The sequence below is a fragment of the Ochlerotatus camptorhynchus genome, unplaced genomic scaffold, assembly GCF_037179485.1.
Source record: "Ochlerotatus camptorhynchus isolate MF236.1 unplaced genomic scaffold, CSIRO-AGI_Acam_v1.1 ptg000503l, whole genome shotgun sequence".
Taxonomy (NCBI): domain Eukaryota; kingdom Metazoa; phylum Arthropoda; class Insecta; order Diptera; family Culicidae; genus Ochlerotatus; species Ochlerotatus camptorhynchus.
The window spans coordinates 6,257,514-6,281,964 of NW_027040988.1; the positions used below are offsets into that span (position 1 = coordinate 6,257,514).

General features: G+C 37.6%; 1 protein-coding gene across 2 annotated transcripts in view; it reads left to right on the forward strand.

Annotated features, from left to right (window-relative positions):
• LOC135712732 (NAD kinase-like) overlaps positions 1-24,451 on the forward strand; it is a 113,103-nt gene that overhangs the window by 42,672 nt on the left and 45,980 nt on the right. Inside the window, exon 1 of one of the 2 annotated variants that reach the window (XM_065235770.1) lies at positions 16,668-17,576. The exons of the other annotated variant lie outside the window; for it this stretch is intronic. Within the exon in view, the coding sequence (XP_065091842.1) occupies positions 16,921-17,576 (656 nt within the window). The 5' untranslated portion in view covers positions 16,668-16,920. Of the gene's footprint in view, positions 1-16,667; positions 17,577-24,451 lie in introns of those variants that run through there. 2 annotated transcript variants of the gene reach the window in all.

Genomic DNA, 24,451 nt, shown 5'->3' on the forward strand with positions numbered 1-24,451 from the left:
GGCAAATGCAGCCGAAAAATATGAACGCGAACGCACCACAAAACAGAGACCAAACAACCGTATCCTAACTAACTAACTAGCGTATACTAACGTTTCAGAAAACTAACTAACGAAAACTAAACTGGGGATTGTTCTTCATTAAAAGCACTTCAGAACGGGGAATCACGAGAAAAAATCTTGACAGCAAAAATAAACACGACCGTTCGCCGGCACAGCCTACTTCGTTCACCTAGTTTTATTGCGCTTACTTATAAAGCAATAAAAGGATTTATTTTTGGGTTTTATAAGGGTAATTCATATTGCTTTTTTGTATACTTCAAAGCAATCATAAAACCTTTCATAAGTGAAAATAGCATAAGCATCAGTTGGTTTTTTCATTAGCTTTATAGGGGTTGTGTAGATAGCTATAAGAATGTTTCATGACTTGCATTGTATATGACCGTCATAAAGCAGTAGGTAATGGTTGCAGCTGCAATAAAACCTTTATAAATTTTGAATATAGCCAAGCAGCTCTAGATTTGTTACTTGGGATACCTGATCAAACAGAAGCTTTCAAAACTATCAAAAGGGCTTAATGGAGATCTTTGATTACCGGAAGGTCTTTAGAATAATTACTGATGAAGAGACAATGACACCGTCTTCAATCCGACTGAACACTTAACCTTAGACAACGGACAACACACAACACCCAGTGGACCAGTAGGGAAATTTCCGGGTTGCTGGAACGGGAATCGAACTCTGATTTCGTGGTAATCACAATACGCCTGAACGACGCGTGACGCCGCCAACCGCATGAATCCCACCAAGCTGATATCGTTAGGGAATATCCGAAACACAAGATTGTAATTATTGGACAGTTAGAGATGTTCAGAATAATACCTGATCAACCTGAAAACTTGTAAAAATATCCATATTTGATCAACTGATTGTCTTTGAGGACTGGCATAATTCCTGACCACCCTGATATCTTGAGAGAATATTCGGCAGACATGAAATGAATTATTGGAAATCATGATCAACCTGAAGTCACAACCACGAGGCGATAGGGACACCCAGTGTAACCTAGCCTGATACCACAGACAAACAGACGTAACTCTTTGAAAAGGTTTTTCTTGAAAACATAGTATCTCAAAACATAGGACCTCAGTAGCGACATCTTTCAGGCTTCTCGCGGAAAATAAGCTTGCTCGCTAACTCGCAAACAATATTGCATAAAAGTTCTATAGAATGTATAGAAACGTCAAAGTGATCCGATGCCAGCGCTGCGGCGAGTAGTTCGCGGAACTGATAATATTCAAATCAACCGTTAAATTCGTGAACGAAGATACACAATGAAGAGTTACGTCTGTTTGTCTCTGCTGATACCATCAACCAACGGATTGGATTCGCTTCCGATCCGATAATTTCATCGACACCGAGATTCCAATCTCGAAAACCTTGGTAAAAACACCGAATACACTGAACTGAATACACCGAACTGAATGTCTTTGAAATATTTTTTTTTTTTAACCTGATACCTTGAAAGAATATCTGGGAGACATAATTTGTAATTATGGAATGTTAGAGATCTTTGATCTACTGAAGGTCTTTGGAATAATCCCCACTATCTTTGAATAATATCTGAGAGACGTGACTTGCATTGGTGGACAGTTGAAAATCTTCAGAAGAATACTTCTTGAAAACATATTTAAAGGGCTTTATGGAGGTCTTTATTCTACTGAAGTTCTTTGAAATATTTCCTGATAAACCTGTTATATTTAAAAACATATCTGAGAAACGTGACTTGAATTATTTTACAGTTGAAGAACTTGAGAACAATGCCTGATCAACCTGAAGTCTTGAAAAATATTAAAAGAACTTTATGGGGATCTTTGATCCACTGTTGGTCTTTGGTATAATTCCTAATCAACCTGCTAAAAATTTAAATAATATCTTAAAGACGTGAGTTGGTAAACTTTTGAAGATCTTCAAAACATTATCTGACCAACCTCAAGTCTTGACAAAATATCCAAACGTCTTATTGGAGATTATTGATCAACAAAAGACCTTTGGAATATTTCTTGACCAACCTGATATGTTAAAAATATATCTGAGAGACGTGACATGAATCATTGGACAGTAAAAGATCTTCAGAACAATAGTTATCTGTTGTGTGTTGCCCCGTAACGTGGGTAGATCACCTTTTCGTGGTACGTTACGGGATGTAAGATATACCACCGATTTCTAGTCCTGACTACTTCAAACTAGGGGAACAGGATTTTTCAGTAATCAAAGGAACACATCTTAGTCCTTGTTACTTTTTATGCCTTGTTGATAGTGATAAGTCCTAGGGTTGCCTGGATCGAGGATGATCTTGAAACAAGAAAAAATGAATTAGTTAGTCTTTATCTATGTGATTCCTAATCTTCTATTCGTTGTTCCATAGTTTGAAGTGGTTAAGACTAGGGTTCTGATGCATGGTAATTATCGGTATCATTGTTTAATTTTGTTGCTAAGGAATCCAATTTTGACTGAAAAAGAGGCGCGCCTTTGGAGGGTGTTACAACACTGCGAAAGGTATAAATAGCGGAACCTTTCAATTAGAGTCGGATCCATGCGATAAATGCAAGAATGACAACTGTAAAAATATCGAATACTTCATCATTTCTCAATAATGATGAAGTAATACGACATGCACTAAACTAAGGACACGGGATATACTAAAATAGATCAAATTACTGGTCGCAGTGATGTTAGGTCCCAGACAGAGGAAAACCCGAAGTCTTGAAAAAATGTCCATAGGATTTTATGAAGATCTTTGATCAACTGAACAGCTTTGGCCTGGTCATCATGATCATCATCATCATCATTTTTAAACGAATATCTGAGAGACGTGACTTGAATTATTTAACTGTTTATAATCTATAGTCTATAGTCTGTTTATAATCTATAGTGTCTATAGTCTTGGAAAAATATACATAGGACTTTATGAAGATCTTTTATCAACTGATGATCTTTGGAATAATTCCTCGTCATCCTGATTTCATGAAAGAATATCTGAGAGACGTGACTTGAATGGTTGAACTATTGAAGATCTTCAAAACAATATCTGACCACCCTGAAGTCTTGAAAAATTATACAAAGGATTTTATGGAGATCATTAATCAACAAAAGGCCGTTGGAATATTTCTTGATCAACCTGATATATTTAAAAAATATCTGAGATCTGATCAACCTGAAGTTTTGAAAAAATATCCAAAGGATTTTATGAAAATCTTTGATCAACTGAAGACCTTTGGAATAACTCCTGGTAATCCTGATTTCTTGAACGAATATCTGAGAAACATGACTTGAATTGTTGAACTGTTGAAGATCTTCAAAATTAAATTCTGATCAACCTGGAGTTTTGAAAAAAATATCAAAAGGACTGTATGAAGCTCATTGATCAACATGAGATCTTTGGAATAATTCCTGGTCATCCTGATATATTTAAAAAAATATCTGATAGACGTTACATAAATCTTTGGACTGTTGAAGATCTTCAGAACAATATCTGATCAACCAGAAGTCTTGAAAAAAATATCCAAAGGACTTTATGAAGATCGTTGATCAACTGAAGGGCTTTGTAATAATTCGTGGTAATCCTGATTTCTTGAACGAATATCTGAGAAACGTAAATTGAATTGTTGAACTGTTGAAGATCTTCAGAACAAAATCTGATCAACCTGAATTCTCGTAAAAGTATTAAAAGAACTTTATGAAGAGGTCTTTGATCAATGTGGTCTTCTTCTTCGCATTTTAAGCTTATTTTTTTTCGCATATTAGCTTATTTCGTGCTCTCAACTTAGTGTTCTAGATACACTTTCACAGTTGTTAATTGAGAGCATTCGATGCCTGCACTATTTTTGCATTAGTATTATTGCGTGGAAATTACAATCATACTCTATGCCCAGGGAAGTCGATAAATTTTCTAACCCAAACAATTTCTAGACCGGAGCGGGAATCGAACCCAGCCACCCTCAGTGTGGTCTTGCTTTGTAGCAAGATCTTCAGAACAATATATTATATCAACCTGAAGTCTTGGCAAAATATCCAAAGAACTTTATCGAGATCTTTGGAATAATTCAAGGTCAACCTGGTATCTTTCAAAAATATTGAGAGACTTGACTTTAATTGGTGAACTGGTGAAGAACTTCAAAACAATTTATGACCAATCTGATGCCTTGAAAAAATATCAAAAGAACTTCCGAGAAGTATTATTATTATTGCCTTTATTAAAAACACAGCTCTCATTGAGCTTCCGAGCGGCTAATAGAACTTCCGAGCAGTTAATGGATCTTCCGAAATGCTCCTAGAACTTTCGACCAGTTCATTGAATTTCCGTGTTCACAGGACTTATGAGAAATTCATAGAATTTTCGAGATATTTGTAGAACTCTCGACATGTTCTGTGAACTTCCAAGAAGTTCACAGGTCTTCCGAGCAGTTCACAGAACATCTGAGTAGGTCACAGAACTTCCGAGCAGTTCACAGAACTTCCGAGATGTTCACAGAACTTCCCAATAGTTCACAGAACTTCCGACGTGTTCACAGAACTTCCGAGGTGTTCACAGAACTTCCAAGGTCTTCTTAGAACTTCAGAGATTCTCATAGAACTTCAGAGATTCTCATAGAACTTCCGAGATGATCAAAGAATTTCCGAGCAAATCATAGAACTTTCGAGAAGTTTATAGAACTTCCAAAACTATTATAGAGCCTCCGAGATGTTCATGGATCTTTCAAGATGATCATAGAAATTTCGAGCAGTTCATAGAACTTCCGAGAATTTAATTAGACTTCCGAGCAGTACATAGAGCTTCTGAACAGTTCATAGATCTTCCGAGGTGTTCATAGAACATTTGAGATGTTCATAGGTCTTCCGAGATGTTCATAGAACTTCCATTAAGTTCCCCAAACCCCAATGCGATTCGAAATAGGGGCTCTAATGTTGGCATATGAATCTAAGACTGGGCCCATCGCTAAAAATCAGCTATTTATCAATTTTATCTGGATGAATGCGTCATTGGGACGGTACTAATGGATATTTTGGTCGCTGTTGAAAATATAGTCGATTGCTGAATTTATGTATGGTCCCAAATTATGGGCATTTTGGCCGACATTACATCCATTTCTCCTATAACTTTTTTTCCGTTTCCGTTTTATTTGTTTTCCCCAAGAAAGTTCACGAGTCATAGTAATTCTTTAGAAGTTTTCCATCCCTATAGACTCAAACTTATTCGACCTTTTGTCCCCCTTCTCATCATTCGACCATTTGTCCATTGGACCTATTGTATCTTCGACCTTCTGTTCTTTCAAGAAGACGGATGGATAATTTGAAAAAAATTATAGATTTGATAGCATTGATAATTGCACACTAGGGTGCTTCATTCTGAAAAAAGTGATGAATTTCTGATGGGCCACCCTCCAGTTCGATTCATAGCCCCAAAATATGAACCTGTGCAAAAATTGGTAAAGATTGATGAAGGTTTAGAGGTCGCGCCAATGATTTGAAATTTGTATGGGAATTACTATGGAAGAATTTAAAAAATCGCTTATATCGCTATAACTTTGCTTCTACTTGTCCAAATGTCGAAAAAATTTAGTATGTTATTGCTATGGCAATAAACAAAAAGCCTACAGTTGCTACGCTCAGTTTTGCAGCGTATCAAGAATTATAAAAATGTGAAAAAATGGCAAAATAGGGTAAATTGACAGATGAATATGTACAAGGCAACAACGCCAATTTCATCGCAACAACAACAGGCTTGTTGATCATTGTCATGACAACCACATATTTTTTTTTTCAACGTTTGGACAACTACAACCAAAGTTAGAGCAATGTAAACGAAAATCAATAATTTCCCATACTAATTCACCAAAATCTCCATACAAAATCCAAATCATTGGCGCGACCTCTAAACCTTCATCAATCTTTACCATTTTTTGCACAGGTTCATATTTTGGGGCTATGAATCGAACTGGAGGGTGGCCTATCAAAAATTCATCACTTTTTTCAAAATGAAACACCCTATTGCACACTAGACTGATGCAAAATTTGAAATTTTTGCTCCACAGTGCTCAAACGGTTTCAAATCAGGTCCTGATTAGCGTCCCAAAATTTAAACTCATTTGGTAAGAAACTGACTTGGCACAAACTATTCGAAGTTTGTATGGAAATTACGATGGGAAAACCAAACTTTTTGTTCATTGTCTTCTACTCATTTTACATATTGCTCTTTCGAAAATTTCTATAATTATTCTTACGATAAATTTTCTAAGCCGAATACTGTTTTTCAGCCAAATGTCAAATTAAATTGTTATTAATTGTTTAAGAGATTGATAATCTTATGGTATGATCAAGCAGCTGTTCTGTGGGCAACACCTATATTCTCAAGTAACATCGAAGGTTTTTATCGCGGTTTTATAGCATTCTACAAGTCTAAATCATGGTCTACAGTTTACAGAACCCTCATAAAACCAAAATTGTTACTTGGGGTGTGACATAGTAGCCATGATATTTGTGCTCTATTCTTCGCGCCAGAAACACCAATGTTGCCTGCTGAACAGTTGAATGAGCATAATCATAAGACATCAGTGACTTGAATCATTAATAACTTTTGTTCCTTACATTTGATTGAAAAATGGTTTCCAACAAAGTTGTAGCTGAGAAAATTTGTTAGAATCACTGCTATAATTTTTAAAAGCATATTGATGTGGTGAAGTGTTAGATCGATATGAACAAAAACATAAGTTTTTCCATAGTAATTCCCATATGAACTTACTAAAGTAGTTCAAATTTTGGGAGACTAAGCAAGACCCAATTTGGAACCGTTGAACTATGGAGCGAAAATTTCAAATTTTGCATCAGTCTATTGCACACCCTTAAACCATATCCTTTAACAAAAGAAAAATAAATGAATTTTTAGGTAGATTTTAACCATGACCTAAAAATTGCCAAAATTATATAGTTGATACCGCGGTTTAATGGAACAAATAATTAAAACAGGTGATTTTGTGATCATCAGAGATATTTATGAGAAAACGTTTTCTCACGTCTTCGGTCTGATAAGTCTTTTGTAACCGTTTATTTGAACATGGCGTGAAAATAATAATGAAAACTACCTGATCTGATGGTATGGATTAATCAAAACACTACTGGCGACGCTTAGCCCGCCCACTCGAAGTCGTAAACAAGCCATTGCCCATGAATTCAAGACATCAACCGCGGTTGATCTCGTAGCTTACTAAAGTATTGACCCAAATTCCTTTGAAATGCACCGGCCACCAACGGGACCACCGTTGTTTAAAAGATACATCTCTTCGATAATTGATTGAGGAATGCAAAAGCAATAACATGGGTTCGAGCGTGCGAAAAAAAGTTGAGCAATAAATTGCTACAATGACCATCCTGGTGTGCCCAACGACGTAGAACTGACCTTCGATCATCTTCACGCGACGGTGGACATCCAACAGGGTGTATAAACAGTTAAATGTTACACTATGTAGCGCCGTGGGATTGCAACAATTGTTGAACGTCATCAGCCTGGTTGACCAAATACACAAATAGCTACTAAATGATTGGTCACACTTCTTGGCAGGGAGGTTTTAAAATTATCACTTCAGTTAAGGAAGCGAGACGACCGACAAAACAAGCAGTAGGGGCTGTGCAGACTGCTTTCATGAATCAAATTATATCGAAACGAGTGACCTTCCGTTGTTGACGAAAGTGCAAATCTGTCCTCCACGAGAAATTCAATTAGCAGCTGAACGCTGCAATGCAGTGAACCAAAGTAGCAAAATCTGCGTCTTACGCATCGACTCGTTCGTTGCCCCTTGGACCGATGCTGGCGAGGGACGTTGCCGCAAATGGCAGCGACTTCTTCAGGGTCGACGATTGTCCAAAAACTTTGCACAAACAAACATATGTACGTCCAACGACGAAACGTTGTAGACGAACACGGTCGATTGAACCAATGCTGATTTGAGTTTCGATCACTCAAATTCGCAAAACCGTACGTTACTCACAGACTGAGTAAATTTTGCGGAGATTTTCTTCCTATTCAAGCTGATTTTTGAGGAAAAGCGAGTTAAATTTTACTCAGTCTTTGAGTAACCGTATACGGTTTTGCGATTTTGAGTGAAAACTTACTTAATTTTGAGTCGATCTCATCGGCCGGGAAAAGTATCGTTTCCATTCATCCAAACTGAGCTGACCAAAGTCAATTTGTGGCTACTGCGATCGCGAGCGTGATTGAATCAAACTGAAACAGAGCCGGAGACCACAACAGTGCACATATACAAAGAGACACTTGTGTTGATCTGTGCCGGTCAGAAACGCGCATTCCATTTGGTCGAATCATCATTACCTTCCAACTGTTGTAGCTGAATACTCGGACTCGGCGTTGAGTCGCGTTCCGAGTATGTGACCTTATTCTTCCGCTTTTATACAGCGTGTTTTATATGTTTCTCTTCTGTCGGACAACGGCCGGGCAAGCAAACGCACCGATGCCGGTGGAGGTCAACCAGAAATAAAGTACCATCGTGGCCTTCGTAAATCTCGAGTGGACGTAAAGTCCGCTCGGTAATTCCAGCTTGGGCATCAACAAAGCAACGGAGTGAAATATTTCAGGTGTTTGAAAAAATTAACAGACTTATCGCGTTGATTTGAATTTAACGAGTGAGAGAGAGAGAGAACGGCGGATAATGAATCAGCAATAATCGATTCTGCCAACTCATTGCCTCAATTGAAAACAAAATCAGCCAAGCTAGATAAAATAAAGGCAAAGCCAAACTCTATTCTGCTAAGTCATGCGCGTACATATTTTGACAGCGACGACGTGCTGACATGTATTGATTGTATCGAGTGGCGTGATTACATTGTTTGCTAGTAATCGCAATCGAACATCTCTCCAGAAACAGCATTTTTCGCACTTTACCAAGCGTCATCAAGTATAAATATGCCATTTTCAATTCCGCCAAGCGCACGTGACGGGTTGACAGCCAAGTGGTTGCCAAGGTTTGATACGGTAATTTGAGATTTTCTTATTATTTTTCTACCGGGTTTCTAGCAATAATTATCTTATGTTTGCTATCTGCTTAGGGCTCAATAATTCCAGCGACAAACGGAAATTCAAATATATAATGCGCTGCACACTATTGATATTGGATCAACAAAACGGTCATCAATCTGATGTAGGGTAGGAGTACCAGTTAAGGCTATAAGTTCCTATTTTTGTGTATTTTAATTATGGCCTATGGGATTCCCATAGGCCATAATTGGAACGTATAGCCATAACTGTGTACATCTACCCTAGGTAAATTAAAAATAATCTACTGTGTATCTATAACCACACAGCAAAAAAATAATTTTGATATCACATCAAAGTGGATGCACTACAATCATGTCGAAAATTTCATGTAATTTTTATGACCACATAAATAAACAAATGCAGTAAAAGCAGCGTAATGTCAGTTCATGCATTGTATTAATGATAATTTTGTCCTTTTTAGCAAGTAATATTACACCATATTTTCGACATGATTGTAGTGCATCCACTTTGACGTGATATCAAAATTATTTTTTTGCTGTGCACTGAAAAAGTGATAATTAGATTCACACTTGTTCACTTGCAATAACAATAACAATTGCAGTTTTTATCAGATGGTTTGAAGATGCTATTGCTTGCAGATTAACCACAACCAAAATATATTGCAGCAGTTTTGAACTTTTTTCGCCAATTGCATAAGGCCATTTTCTCGCGAACCGAAGTCCGCAAAGGAAAACCAACAAAATGAACAGGTAGGGGAAATTCTCCTCTATCCGATTGTGGTTTAGGTTTGCGAATGAAGGTTTCGGTTAGCGAGAAAATGGCCTTACAAGGTTTGTTAACAAAATGGAGTTAAGGCCATTTCAATTGTTGGTTTTGATTTATAAAAAGTAGAAGGGTCTGTGCCTAGGGGCACAAACGGAAGCTTGACGTAGGACCGCTAGTGGACGGAACAAATGTGAACATTTAGTTCTTTTAATTGATCAATCATCAATTATCTTAACTCTTTCCGTTTTTTATTTGTAAGCGTATCAAATTTGTAGTATTTATTTTAAAGAGAAAGTTGACGAAGAGAATGTCAAGGAACTGTCAACTTGAGTATTTTCTATTCATCTACCCGACTTTAAAAGGTGTATTTTGATTTTTTTTTGTTATTTGTGAATTTTTAAGTTTTGTGCATTTTGGTATTAAAGTGTATTCAATTCACCCCTCACAGGATTTCCTTCCGGATTATATGAATGGGGCGGGGCGGAAAGTATCGTTTGTGCAGAATATGTAAAAAAGGAGGGACTTCGAGAGATTGAACACGTGAGAGCTAATTTTCTCACAAATTTGATTTTATTGGCTTTCTGGGGACTGAAAGCGGATTATTTTCACTTCTCTCAAACTCTATATGGATTTTTAACACTTCCTACCGGTGTGTTCTGGAAAATGGTCGGACGATGATTAATCTCACCAACACATTCGGGCCTACAATTCCAAACCTTCTATAGAGATGTATAGCTAGCTGCTAGCGGGAACTGATGACCTTGACAAATGTCCAAATAATACTCTTTAACAAATTTTTGGTGGCCCTGAAAAGGACCGTTTTATAGTGATGGTTGAGGAATACTGAGCTGGGTGTTCAACACGGATGAGGCTGTCGAACTGTATGTCGTTTGGAGCGAGGGTGACACGCTTGACATAGATGACCGACCCGCAGCGAATCACGAAGAGCTACTGATTTCGATCCACAGCATAGCGGTGCAGCTTCTTCCTCCTTTGATGGTTGCTTATGTGGGCTCTGCAGCTCGCTGCTTGCAGGCAGCCTTTCGTTGTTACTGGAGAACAATTTTCAACGCCACACGCCGAAAGCACTGCTACTGCTGCTACTAATTTCGACGACCGAACACCACCACACAGTGGTGTGGTCGTTGGGAGCGTGTGGTTCTGAATATGGCGATGATTGTGCAAAATATTACGCAATTCCATCCTCCCTATTCGCACGCGCCCGAGGTTTGGAGGCGAATGCCACTTCGACTTGTTTCGTCTACTTACTACTCTCTGACGACTGTACTGGGGAAGCAGCATATGCATATAGGTAATTGGTGGATTTGTTAGTTAATTCGACGCTTTTGAACAATGCTGGACATTCACCAGTTTTTCATTAGTTTTTTGTTAAAAATCAATATTCGGAAGCATTGTTATCAATGCGTAGCCATATTTCTGATCGATTGGTGATAAAATTATTGAAATTGGACCAGGGACAGCTGAGTTATTAACGTTCAAAATCTTTCTTAATTTGTTACATGTTCCATTTTCGGTTTTCACAAAGTGTACCCCCATATAGAAATCAAAGACGTAGTCCTACGTCAAAATTCTTTTTATCAACAGCACCGTCAGAAAAAGGACCGTAGCAGTATATAAGCAGGATGAATCATAAGTTGAGTCTCGATTGTACTTCTTGATAAAACATTAAAGAAATATGCTATTCTGTAATTGATTGTATTATTACATTTTTGGTAGTACCTACACAGTTCGAAAAAGTAGTGTAAATTTCTGTTACTATGATGCACATAAATGGAGCGTCACATATCATACAAATTCACATTATGAGTCATTTAATGAAATATTCTAAATATTGTATGCAACCATCCATCTTTGTAAGCAATATTTCTTGCAAGTTGCTAGTTTACGTTAAAAGGAAGTTTACATGCTTCAATTTTAGCATGCATGGATATTTACATATCTATTAAAATTCGTAATTTTTTGGTGTGTATGTTGAAAAAGAATGAAACATCAATTTCACTGTTATACAATTTTTGATTCAGTAATTGATCTACTAACATTTTGGGATTTTTTTTTCTGGTGGTTTTGGAAAAGTATTTGAAATCATAGAAACATATTTTGATGCTAGAAAACCTGCTTTATGAAATATCAAATTCGAAGAGGGTTGACATCAATGCAGCTAGGCATTTCACGTTGGATGGCTTGGGTTTGAATCTCATCCAAGTCACAAATGACTACACAATTGGTTAATGTGACTACATGTCGCAATTTATTTAAAGGAATTCGGACTCGTGGTACAGTCCTTGTCCTTCATCTCGAATTCTACACAGATAAAAATTCTGAATTTTAATAGTGATTTAAACATTCATTCACGTAAACTTGTATTTCATTTCACGCAACCGCGCAACTTGTAAGCAATGTTGTTTACAACAATGGGCTTTGGCATACAATATTTGCTACACTGCATGAAATGTCTCAGAACTTTACATTATATATAATGTAAACTTATACGATATGTGACTCTCCATTCATGTGCATCATACTGAACATACTGTATATATTCCAATCTATATCTATGTTGATGGGTCAATTTCAACTGCAAAATACAATAATCAGGGTGACCAGTTAAACCGGAAAAAAAACCGCAATAAACCTGTGAATTTAGATGGAAAATTGGAAAAAAATACTTCTTCCTCTTCTGGACTAGATATTCAGGATAAATTCACTGTGAAGATCTGAATAGGATTTTTTTTTTGATTTTTTGAAGCAATTTTATAATGGCTTCTAGAGATACACTCAAAAGTTTGAGATAACAAAAACCAAAAAAATCATTGCAAACTTGTTCGATTAGGTCGGCCAAATATTGAATAGGTAGTAGAAGCCTTATTGTATACCCACCCAAGAACCTTAGTGAAAATTTGGGGGAAAAATTTAGAAAATATTTTAAATCAATAAAATAGTAGTTCATGATCCTAAGTTTGGAGTCAGATTTCTACAGAAATGTGACTTACCAAATGCCTACTTACGAATCTGTAATTCATTTTTAACGTAACTCTTACTTTCACTTAAATGCTTATACTAAACTTTTTTAATCGGTTTATATATGAGTTCTGGGCACGGAATTGGATTCATCGGAAATTTTTATCCCAATTTCATATAAAAAACATTATACTTAAGTGCATTATAGCTAACTTGAGGACCAAAAACAGTTTTTTTTTATTTGCATCTCTTAAAACATACTTTTTTCGAATAAAACCGTTAATTTCACGAATAATTATGGAGACGCAGAATTGCCTTGATAACTTTCTGATCGGTCATGACCAACGTACCTAGCTGGAATTCACTTTCTGATATAATTTACCAGTAACATTTAAAATGGGCCTATGTCCAAAACGTAAATAAATCGGGTTTTGAAACCATTCTTTAGCACCACTTGATAGCTACTAATCATGTAGGAAAGTTCCGCATAATCGAGGAAAATCATTAAAAACAACTCGATTTTTGAAACGACCGATGATCATTGATAGGCCTAGTGACGTAGAAGGGCCGATGATTGAAAATTTTCAAACCAAAGCTAGGCCTTACTGCTTGAGGCTGGCCGATGATTTGACGTTGCGAAAAGGCTTAGCAAAGGGCGTACCATTTCTGATGACAAGTACAATGGCTTAACAAAAAAGGCCTATCCATTGAAAGACTCACAAAAAGGCTTATTAATTTATAAAATTAAATTGTTATCGGTTTTCATATATTTTTGAAAGGTTTATACATATTATGGATATTGTATACTGAGATACAGTTACTATTGGTATTGTGAACAATATTAATGCCTAAAATACTTCAATTTTCTTAAATATGAATTGAATAGTGGCGTAAAAATTTAAAATTCATTTTCTGGTTTGTTTACGTTTTGGACGTAAGCCCATTTCAAATGCTAAAGGGTGATACGGTCAAAATTTGGTCAAGGGAAAACGCGTGTAAATCGGTGAAATCGTTTATTTAAGAAATCAAATTAAAATTCTTTTTCAAGTTCAATTAGTATAAAATTCAGGAAAAATATTCAGTTAGGCTTCCGCTTTTCCAAATCCGAATTGCCGGGCCTTACGCTTGACCCCTGCCATCAGATTTTGTACAGCCACCTTGTCCACCTTCTTCGCCGCAGAAAGCCAGTTTGCCTTGAACTGCTGCTCGCCCTTAGCAGTTTTTTTTGGTCTTCTTTAGGTTCCGCTTGACAATAGCCCAGTATTTCTCAATTGGGCGGAGCTCTGGCGTGTTGGGAGGGTTCTTGTCCTTGGGAACCACCTGCACGTTGTTGGCGGCGTACCACTCCATGGCCTTTTTACCGTAATGGCAAGATGCCAAATCCGGCCAAAACAGTACGGAACAACCGTGTTTCTTCAGGAAAGGCAGCAGACGTTTATTCAAACACTCTTTCACGTAAATTTCTTGGTTGACAGTCCCGGAAGCTATGAAAATGCTGCTTTTCAAGCCACAGGTACAGATGGCTTGCCAAACCAGATATTTCTTTGCGAACTTTGACAGTTTCATGTGCTTGAAAACATCTGCTACCTTTCCCCTTCCTTTTGCCGTATAAAACTCCTGTCCCGGAAGCTGCTTGTAGTCGGCTTTGACGTAGGTTTCGTCGTCCATTACCACGCAGTCAAACTTCGTCAGCATCGTCGTGTACAGCCTCCGGGATCGCGCTTTGGCCGTCGTATTTTGTTTATCATCGCGATTTGGAGTCACTACCTTCTTGTAAGTCGATAGTCCGGCTCGTTTTTTGGCTCGATGCACGGTTGTAGACGATACACCCAGCTTATTTGCGGCATCTCGGAGAGAGAGGTTAGGGTTTCGCTTGAAACTACCGCCAACTCTCTTTGTCGTCTCAGCGGCTTCCGGTTTTCGATTTCCCCCCGATCTAGACTTCCTGGCTGTCGACAAACGTTCCCCAAACACTTTAATTACATTTGTAACGGTTGATTTGGCAACTTTTAGCGATTTTGCCAACTTTGCGTGCGAGTAGCTCGGATTTTCGCGATGCGCGAGCAAAATTTTGATACGCTGCTCTTCTTGCTTGGACGGCATTTTGATAACTGAAGAGTGAATTCCAAAATCAAAATAGGAGCAACATTCTACACACACACACCTTCAAAATGAGGGGTGTTCAGGTTTTTTAAATGCAAAATTGAAAGAAATACGTCAAGTTGATATTGACCAAATTTTGACCGTATCACCCTTTACACTAAATATAATCTTTGCAGAACCAGGATTCAAAAGTTTCATGAAATTAATTTTTCATTCTGTTAAAAGCTGTTCTTCTTTCTTATAAAATTATTACTTTGTTGATTTGACAACTCATGTATTTCCTCCTCCCCTTATTTTAGAACGTATTTGACCAATATTTTCATGAATTCGATTTAGATGATGGTTGGGAAATGTGTCTTCCGATGAAATTTACTTGTAAATCGTTCCAATTTTTCTATAAATCTTTAATAATCCGCAAGTGGTCTGCTAAAGGAATGATTCCATAAATGGCAAATTTACCCTAATTCTTCACTGCAAATCATCATAAATGTACTAATTTGTAGCTATTGGACCTAAGTGGTCTAATCATAGTTCTCAATAGTAAATGTTCCATGTCTATGACTCTGAAGGGTCTATTTTTACCAGATAGAAATAATTTCCTTATCCTCCACACAGATAAACATATTTTGTATTTTTCAACTGCTAACTGGAGCAGGTTTTTAAATATAAAATTACACGTTTGACAATCCGAAATTTAATGAATGAAAGCTCAAATTTACACGTTCATATAAATGTATATAGTTGTTCGTTAAAAATTAAATCAATTTCAATTGAACTTTGACCATCTATGTAAAAACACACATGCATGCAAAATCCAATGCAAATTAATGTATTTTAAAATACTTTCGAGTAAAATTAATGTTTTATTGGTGTATGTTTCAACTAAGGCCAGAAAATACACCAATATGCCACACATAAATTTACAAACTTTTTGCTGTGTATCCATACCCCAAAATAGCTTTTCAAATCGTATATGCCACCCAAACACATGGACCGAAAAAATGGCTTCTATCTATCATGCTACCACTTTATGGAAAGGCGCTGATGAAGTGCCTACATCCCATCCGATACGATTCAATGTCAACAAAGCATGGGTTGTGTGAATGCTGCTCTCAGATGGCCACAGCCAGCCGTCGTCGTTGGGCGAATGCACTCTCAGTGGGTCAATGTCTGTTATGGTAGGTTACGACCATGGGCATCCCGTCCCGTCTGGAACACATGAACATCACGGTGATGCCTCGCTGGTGGAGTGGAGGGTGATGGTGGGGGGCGATTCGGTACCAATTTCGTCGGCGAAGGGTCAGTTTGGAGTCAGCTGTTAAACCGCAGTCAGCTCACCACCATCAGTGACAAGCGTGATACGGTTGTGCACACGTAGTTCGGTAGTACTTTCTAGTAGCAGAAAGTCATCTACTCTGACTGATTAGCGGTGTAGCTTGATTGAGGAAATTGAAACCGCGTAATTGAGAGTTCGCTTGTTTGTTTGATTTGTCGTAATCGGATTGATTTTTTTCCTTCAGTCAGTATCATGCCAGTCTTCGAGTATCGGTACTTTTTTGAGCCCGAACAAAGCGCGGAGTGATGTAGGTAATCGAATTTGTTTTTGTTTCGTTGGTTGAACTAGGAAGCACAAGATGGCGCGCTGATGGTTGTGATTACATTTACTGATAACGAAAAACTATGATTGAAGCGCGAGCGTGGAAGCATCTCGTATTCTGAAATCCTTAATCATTTATTCAACAGATGCTGTTTGCGGTGTGTGCTAGTTCAGTGAATTCGGCGTATTTTGAGTAAAGTGGTGTAATTAAAATTATAAAATAGAACAATTAGCTCCATCACCATGGATGAGTTTGCGTGACAGTGAAAACGTAATACGCTTTAAGGTTTCGCTTAGCTGAACACCAACGATCGCCGCGAGTGCAAGAATAAAAGCCAACAACCAGCCAGTCAAGGCCTCCCATCGACGACGGTTCAATTCGTGCTGATATTCAGGCAAATCTGATCAAATGGCTTACCTATCGGATGTTGACCTTGCGACATTGCATCGATCACGACTGGAGGAACGTGTCCATTACAAGTTGTCCTCTTGGTGTCACAAATCGGCCACCATCGATGGCACCAGTGGCCACATCGGTCAGTCCCAGTACGCAGCGAGCACAGCTTTGCCGGCTCAAGTTTCCGCCAGTTCCCGTTCGGCTAGTCGTTCGTCCACCACGGATGACATAATCAACAATAACGGTGGTGAACTTGAACCGGCCCACTCGGCGGCTGCAAGACGGGCTGCTCAACAGCAGAAGAGCCCTACCAGTAGTAGTAGTAATACCAGTGAAGCAAACACTTCAACCTACCTTGGAGAGTCTCGACGAGTGGTGACGTCAGGGCATCTTCACCACCATCGGGCTGGAGCCGGCAGGCACCAGTCCAATGTGCATGTGATCAAACACCGCAACCGGAATAGCAATAGCAGCCTGACCAGCAGTGGTTGCAACGGCGTCGATATGAGTACCATCAATAGCAGCAAGAGCGGGGCCAGCAGCAGCAGTAGTATTACCAGCAGCGGCAGTAACGGTTACAAGCACGTCGAATGGAGCGATGACGATTACCTCAACGACGATGGGTACTTCTCGTCCGAGACGCGCCGCAGGAGATCCGGCACGTGGCCGTAAGTGATATGATTGTTGATTTGTTTACATTCTTCTTGGCTTTTTGCAGATTTTTCGTTGATTTGTCGGTGTCAAGTTGACAAGGTCCGTTATATTTGCTCGTTGGAATTGTTGTTCATCTTTGACTTTGGCTCGTTTGAATCATTTGGTGTTGTTTTTCTTTTTTTATTTTATGTGCGCAAGTAATGAGCTCAGGTTAAAGTTAAAATTACGATACATCCGTGATACAGCAAAATGTCGTAAGCGGATGGTAATTATTGAATGAAATTTACTTTTTTTTCTCATCGGATTGCCACTTTTGCTTGTTGCGATGATGACTTTTCAGTTTTCACGTCAATTGTATTGAGTTGTTAGGATTATACATATCTCCGTGATAGTTTTTATGAATGCTTTTTTATCGTTGACGACAATCGAATGTGCAGAAAAGCAGCTCCCACACTTGTCTAGGATATCGCACCCATTCAAACACACATGGGCCGGGACCAACGGCTGTACTTCCCTTCCGAAGGAAGACGTGAGAAAGCAGTAACGCTTACCACTACACCACTGGCGCCGGCTCGACGACAACAACGATTTTAGAGCTTACCTTTTGTCTAGAATATAACACCTTTGCCTTTACCGTCACTTGAAAAGCGATAGAAGAATAGTCTTCGCTATTCCGAACAACCGATGTTCCAACACCATAGTAGGATACTTATTTTATTTGCATTCGAGTTATATTTTTTTGTAGGAATAGTTGCAAAAAAGTTCCGCCCTGTTCAAATGAAAGTCTAGATTTTTCCCAAGAAAAATAAGTATGCAAAGTTGCTTAAGTAGATACAATCTTTACACCCACAAAGGTTCATTGGAATCTGAGAGGGGGTTGCCAACCACTGGTGTAGTTTGCGTGAAATCCGGCTACTGAGATAAAGTTCACAAATGATTCATAAGTCCGCAAGAGAGATTTAAAATAAAAACCAGTGTCTGGCCCCTGCACCAGAATAACCAGGAGAACTGGAAATTAACAGGGAATCGAAAAAAACTGAAAGAACCGGGAATTTGATTGGAACTGTACATTATTTTGATAAACCTATATTAATCGAATTCTGTTGATAAACATTCGTAGTCTAAATTAGCAATGTCCAAGAGGCTGTCAGTTTAAATATTTGTGATAATTTTAGATCCTTAAAAACTTTTCATGACATACATTTCAAGCTGAAAATTGCATTAGGTCCTAAATAACATTGATAGATTCTCTTCATCGACTTTCTCTTTGCATCCCCACGGTCATGTGAAGATATTTCCAGGTATTTTTAGCACACAAATCGATAAAAGAATCTTTTATCTAGCATCTAATATGGCAAACACATCAAGGAACGGTTCTGTGCTCAAGTTATTGACGAAGAGAAAGTAGACGAAGAGAATTGATCAATTGTCAATTGTTAAGACCTACTGCAATGTTCAGCTTGATTTTAACAAAAAATCTCTATTTCTGGGATATTGAATGCACCATAGTGTGATATGAAAAGCTTTGAGTGTGTGAGTGAGCTCTTCATAAAGAGATTCCGTTAAGAGGTTCGACAAATTTAATAGATTCATAGTGTGATAGGGGAAATGACGGCTTCGGCATGACAGACTATTTTCGGCAACCCAAATTGAAACACTATTTTCACTGGATTTTCTTACGAAAACACTTCGCTGAATGCATGCAAACGATTCTTTATGCTTTCAGCTTCAATTTGACTATATTTTTACCACTGAGAAAAAGCAATCTAGCAGGGTTTTCTTGAAATGAAACACACGCACTACAAATTGTAGCTGATTTCGAGTTGCCGATAATAGAACAGCAGATTTACATGCAGTTCAAATGGAACGGTTGCCGAAGAAAAACTGGTTGCCGACAATACTCGCTCTCACTAGAGAAGATTGGAGCTTTGTAAAAGCGTTTCAAAACAGTTTTCGACAATTCTTTCGACTGAAATTGTTAGAGCAGCTGGCAGCAAAAGATTGTAAACAAACCAATACTGCATATGTGTGCGTTCCATAGAGAAAAAGGCTATAGAAAGAAGGTCGCTGCTTAGGTTGCCGAGAATACGTAAATTCCCCTACTTTTCTTAAATTTCTAGCTACATAATTTTAATCAGTTTTCTGAGACAAGCATCTTGATATTTCCAGCTGAACATTGCATTTGGTCCTAAGTAACATTGATCGATTCTCTTCGTCGACTTTCTCTTTCGTTAATAACTTGAGCACATAACCGTTTCTTAATCTGTTTGACGTATTTAGATGCTACATAAAAGCTGCTTTTATCGATCTGTGTCCTGAAAATACCTGGGAACGTCTTTACATGGCCGTGGGGAAGCAAAGAAAAAGTCCACGAAGAGAATCTGTCAATGTTACTTAGGACCTAATGCAATATTCAGCTTCATTTGTTCTCAATCGAATATTTTTTGTTAATCTTGGATATTGAATTTATGTGCACGTAAATTTTCCAATATTTGAAGTTGTTTCTCAGAAACTCATCTCTGGATATGGTTCGGGTCATTCCAAAAAGTCTTCAGAATTACTTTTACTATCATGATTTCCCTCAATAATCATATGAGCAATTCCACGCCAAATGAAGAATCGTTAAAACTCAACCAGTAACATTTGTGCTGTAATTCGGCCATTTTGGATCTTTTATTTTTTCCCCCTCAAAATGGCGTCATTGACATTTTTTTTTTTTTTTTTACTTACTTCTTACTTTACTTCTTTTGATGATTTCTAGAAAGTCAAGGCTCGTCAACGTAAATCAACATCACCATCAGGTAGGGGAAGACTTTATTTGGAGGAAATGGTGTAAAACGTGTAATGGGGGTAATATGACCAACAGTAAGTTTTCTTGGACTTTTCAAACAATTTAATGTTTTTTAAATCTAGTACTGCTGCTGATCTATCATTTGGTGATATTTTCACATAAATTTCTGCGTGTACTTGAAAAAAGGCCAATGGTTATATTTCCCCACTTAAAATGACACCTATTACACCCAGTTCCCCTGCGATGCTTTTCACGGGTGGGTGACATTTTGATCCTGCACAGCGACGCCATATATCTTGAATTTTGTACACGTAAAAAGTTGGGACTCCCTTGTTTATTTTGCTACCGTAAGGTATTGTAACAAGTTTGTTACCTCAAAACAAAGTTCCAAAACTATTTTTTGAACTAACAAACTTTTTCCTAAACTTTACGGTATCAAAATAAAAATAAGAGGGTCCCAACTTTCTTCGTGTTAAAAAATCAAGATACATGATACTTATACTACTCCCAACTTAGTGTTCTAGATGCACTTCCACTGATATTAATTGAAAGCTTTCGATGCCTACACCATTTCTGCAATAGTATAATTGTGTGGCTAGTACAATCATAATTTATGCCCACGGAAGTCGAGACATTTTCCAACCCGAAAAATTCCTAGACCGGACCGGGAATCGAACCCAACCGCCTGCAACATGGTATTGCTTCCTAAAATTTCCTAGAATTGCAAAGATTTTTGTAAAAGTTCACTCGAAGTTCAGTAAACTTTGAAGCAGCTCAGTAAGCTTTGTAACAGTTCAGGGAATTTCGTAGAAGCTAAAAAATCAATAAGCTTTTTAGGTATCAGGGACCCTCGAATCAGTTGCAGAAACTTCGCAGCAGTTTGTCAGATATCTTTCTTCAACAAATTAAACATCCTGGAAGTTTTTGGAAGTTCGTTACATTTCAGGGAATTTTCCAGATGTTTTGAAATATTCATTGAAAAGTTTAAGAATCTTCTCGGAAGTTCGGAGTGGTTTAAAGATGTTCTGATATCATGGTAGAATTAAGAAAGCTTAATATTATGATTTAAGTATGGAACATGGAATAAGTTTAGGGAACTTCGCAGTGAAATTCCTAAAATATTAGGAAACCTTGGATAAGCCAGGGATAAATCCTAAAAGTTCATTGAGCCTACAAACAGTGCATACGATACAATCTAGAAATTCGCGGATCTATCCATAAGTTCAAAAGAAACTTCGGATAAGTTAAGGAGTTTGGAAAGAAGTTCAGTGAGCTTCGTTTGATTTCATGCAACTGAGTATAAGTTCAAGAAACTTTGTGAAAGGAATTTTCTTATAATTTCAGAAAACTTCGTAGAATTTTAAAGAATTACGTTCACATTTACAGATTTTCAATAACATATCAATCAAGTCCTCCTGATATTTTGCATTTTCTACAAAGTTCACTGTGCTTCAACATTTCTCTTTGATTTTCTGCAACTGAACTACATCAAGTCCATCAAACTTCAACGAAGCTAACAATAAATTAAAAGACGGCAAATTAAAAAAAAACTCCTCGGACTTTTGTGAGGTTCCTTCTCATTAAAAATGATTCCTAAAATTCTACGAAGTTCCTCAAACTTGTACAAAGTTCCCGCATTCAAGAAGCTTCCTGATTTTTTTCAAGGTTTCCTGAATTTCTACGAAACTCTCTGAAGCTCCACGAAGTTCACAGATTTTTTACGTATTTTGCTGAATTTATATGTCCCGGAATCGACTGGACTGTGTTGAATGACCTTGATATCGATACAGCAAGTGCTCGCTATAATTACCTTTATGCGCGACTGTGTTTGTGCTTCAGTACCGAAGTGCCTACCTCCAAGAAAACCGCCTTTGTCTAACGCTGCTCTCCGCAACCTGAAACGAGTGCGAGCTAGAGCTCTCCGCGCTCTCACTCATCGGCGATGTACCCTTACCAAACGAAGTTTTTCAATTGCCAGCAATGATTACGATACGAAGAAGAACGAAGCTGGTCTGCCGTTAAAAATGTTTCTCGACAATGACGTTGCATTGACAACTGAGGACAAATGTAGCCTATTTGCTAGGCACTTCTTGAACGTCTTCTCGAATGACTCACCATCGCAAGCAGAAATTGAGCGAACCGTACGAACTCAAAAAATTCCACACGTCATCATCATGTGTTTCACACTTAATTTGGCACTTATTGTGAAACACATCCGATTTTTTTATACTTTGAACCACCCTAATAAATTTGTTATGGTTATTTTCCTTAACGACGTGTTTGGGGTATCATCAAAACCATTTGTGGAAAAGTTCGACTATTTGGGTTATTGTTTGTTTATGGTATTTGTTTATTAGGGCATGCCTCAACACTATTGGTTCGAATTGTGACACACTTGGAGTCGATGTGCATCACATGGTAATATCAATAGCTTTGCATATTATAGTTCAATGGTCTACAATATTTGACTTTATCGACTTCTACTTTACTGACTCCAAAATTGAATCTACAAATATATAAACAAAGCTACCAGAGGGCATAAATGCCTTTTTTTTAATGGGTATGACTTGGGAATTGATCCTGGACTGTTGGGGTGTGCTGATGCCGTTGTCTACGTTTGATCTCACTGGGCCAAGATTGTTCTCATATATGAGGCTGGTTGATAAGGACGAAGTCACAAGTCATGTTTTCGATGTTTACCTTGAAGAACAAGCAATTCACATCGCATTGAAATGCAAAAAACTTCAAATCCATCTGTTTTGAATAGTAGTGTGATTCAATGTGCAATACACATAAATTGATTATTAACATTTCAAAGTTTGAAACACTAGAAATCAGTAGTGCAGAACACATTGAATTACGGTGAAATACACTTAAAATAAATGTTATTGTGCATATGAAAAATCAAGTGTTTAAACACTTCGATCAGATGAGTGAACTTTTTTGAGTGCGTGATGTGCCAACCGACGCACAGTAGGACGAAATCAAAAAAAAAAGAAGAGGGACAAATACTTTATTGCAGTGGTTACATTTTTTGCTTAAGGGGGGTATACACTAAGATAAAAAAAAATAGCTTTATGTCTTGTTGAAATTGATGAACATCTATGGAAACATTGTAGATGAAGTCATTTTAAGAAACTTTGTCCAAGCTGTCACGTTGTAGGGTGAAAATGGAGTACAAACGGTAGTACCCCCTTAAAAACCGTTTTTTAACCGAAACTTTTGAGTTTGAAATTTTTAAATTTTTCAATGTCCTTGGAGGCGAACCAGCCTAAGGCTGAAAGCCGCCTAAATAAAGCTAAATAATAATAATAATTTTTCAATGTTCTACAAAGTTGTAAGTGCTCTAAATCTGCAAATTTTTACTGCAAAAAAAAACAAATCGCTCAATCTTTGATTTAAGGATTTTAGTACCTTTTTATATTTTTTACGCTATCTGTTAGGGGGTGTATCTTGCAGGTCAGCAGGTATTAGCAGCTAATCTCAACGTTATTTTGTTCAGTTTGTACTCTACTGTTACATATACAATTCATAGGGGATCCAAGGGGATGCTTAATGAATTTTCTAAAAAATACCTCAATGTTTTGCTACGTTTTGCTGCTTTCATGAACATTTTTCCAAGTGTTTACATTAGAGTGGGTTCCCGACTGCTCTTTTTTAATGCTTATTCTAGTCTCCAACAACTGGGCGAAATTTGAACGAATTTGATTATAATCTCGATTTTCGGAAGAATTTTAAATTTTGTATGGGAAACGGAACGATCCTATTCATTTGCTTACCAAAAATCAAATTATTACACACTTAATCTAGCTTGGTAAAATCTCCAACAGCCGATCACCTCGGCATTTAATTTTGCTGATATCTCTGCAAAATATCTGTTTGTTAGCTGATATCTCAGCAAAATGTACACCTCTTTAAAGTTATCGGATCATAAATACGGATGTAAATCCTTTACATGCAGAGATAGCGATTCGCTGCATTGGACAAAAAGGTGCACTTTTACAGCACTTACAACATTGTAGAACATTGAAAAAATTTAAAAACTCAAACTAAAAATTTATGAGAAAAAAAAACGGTTTTTAAGGGGGTACTACCATT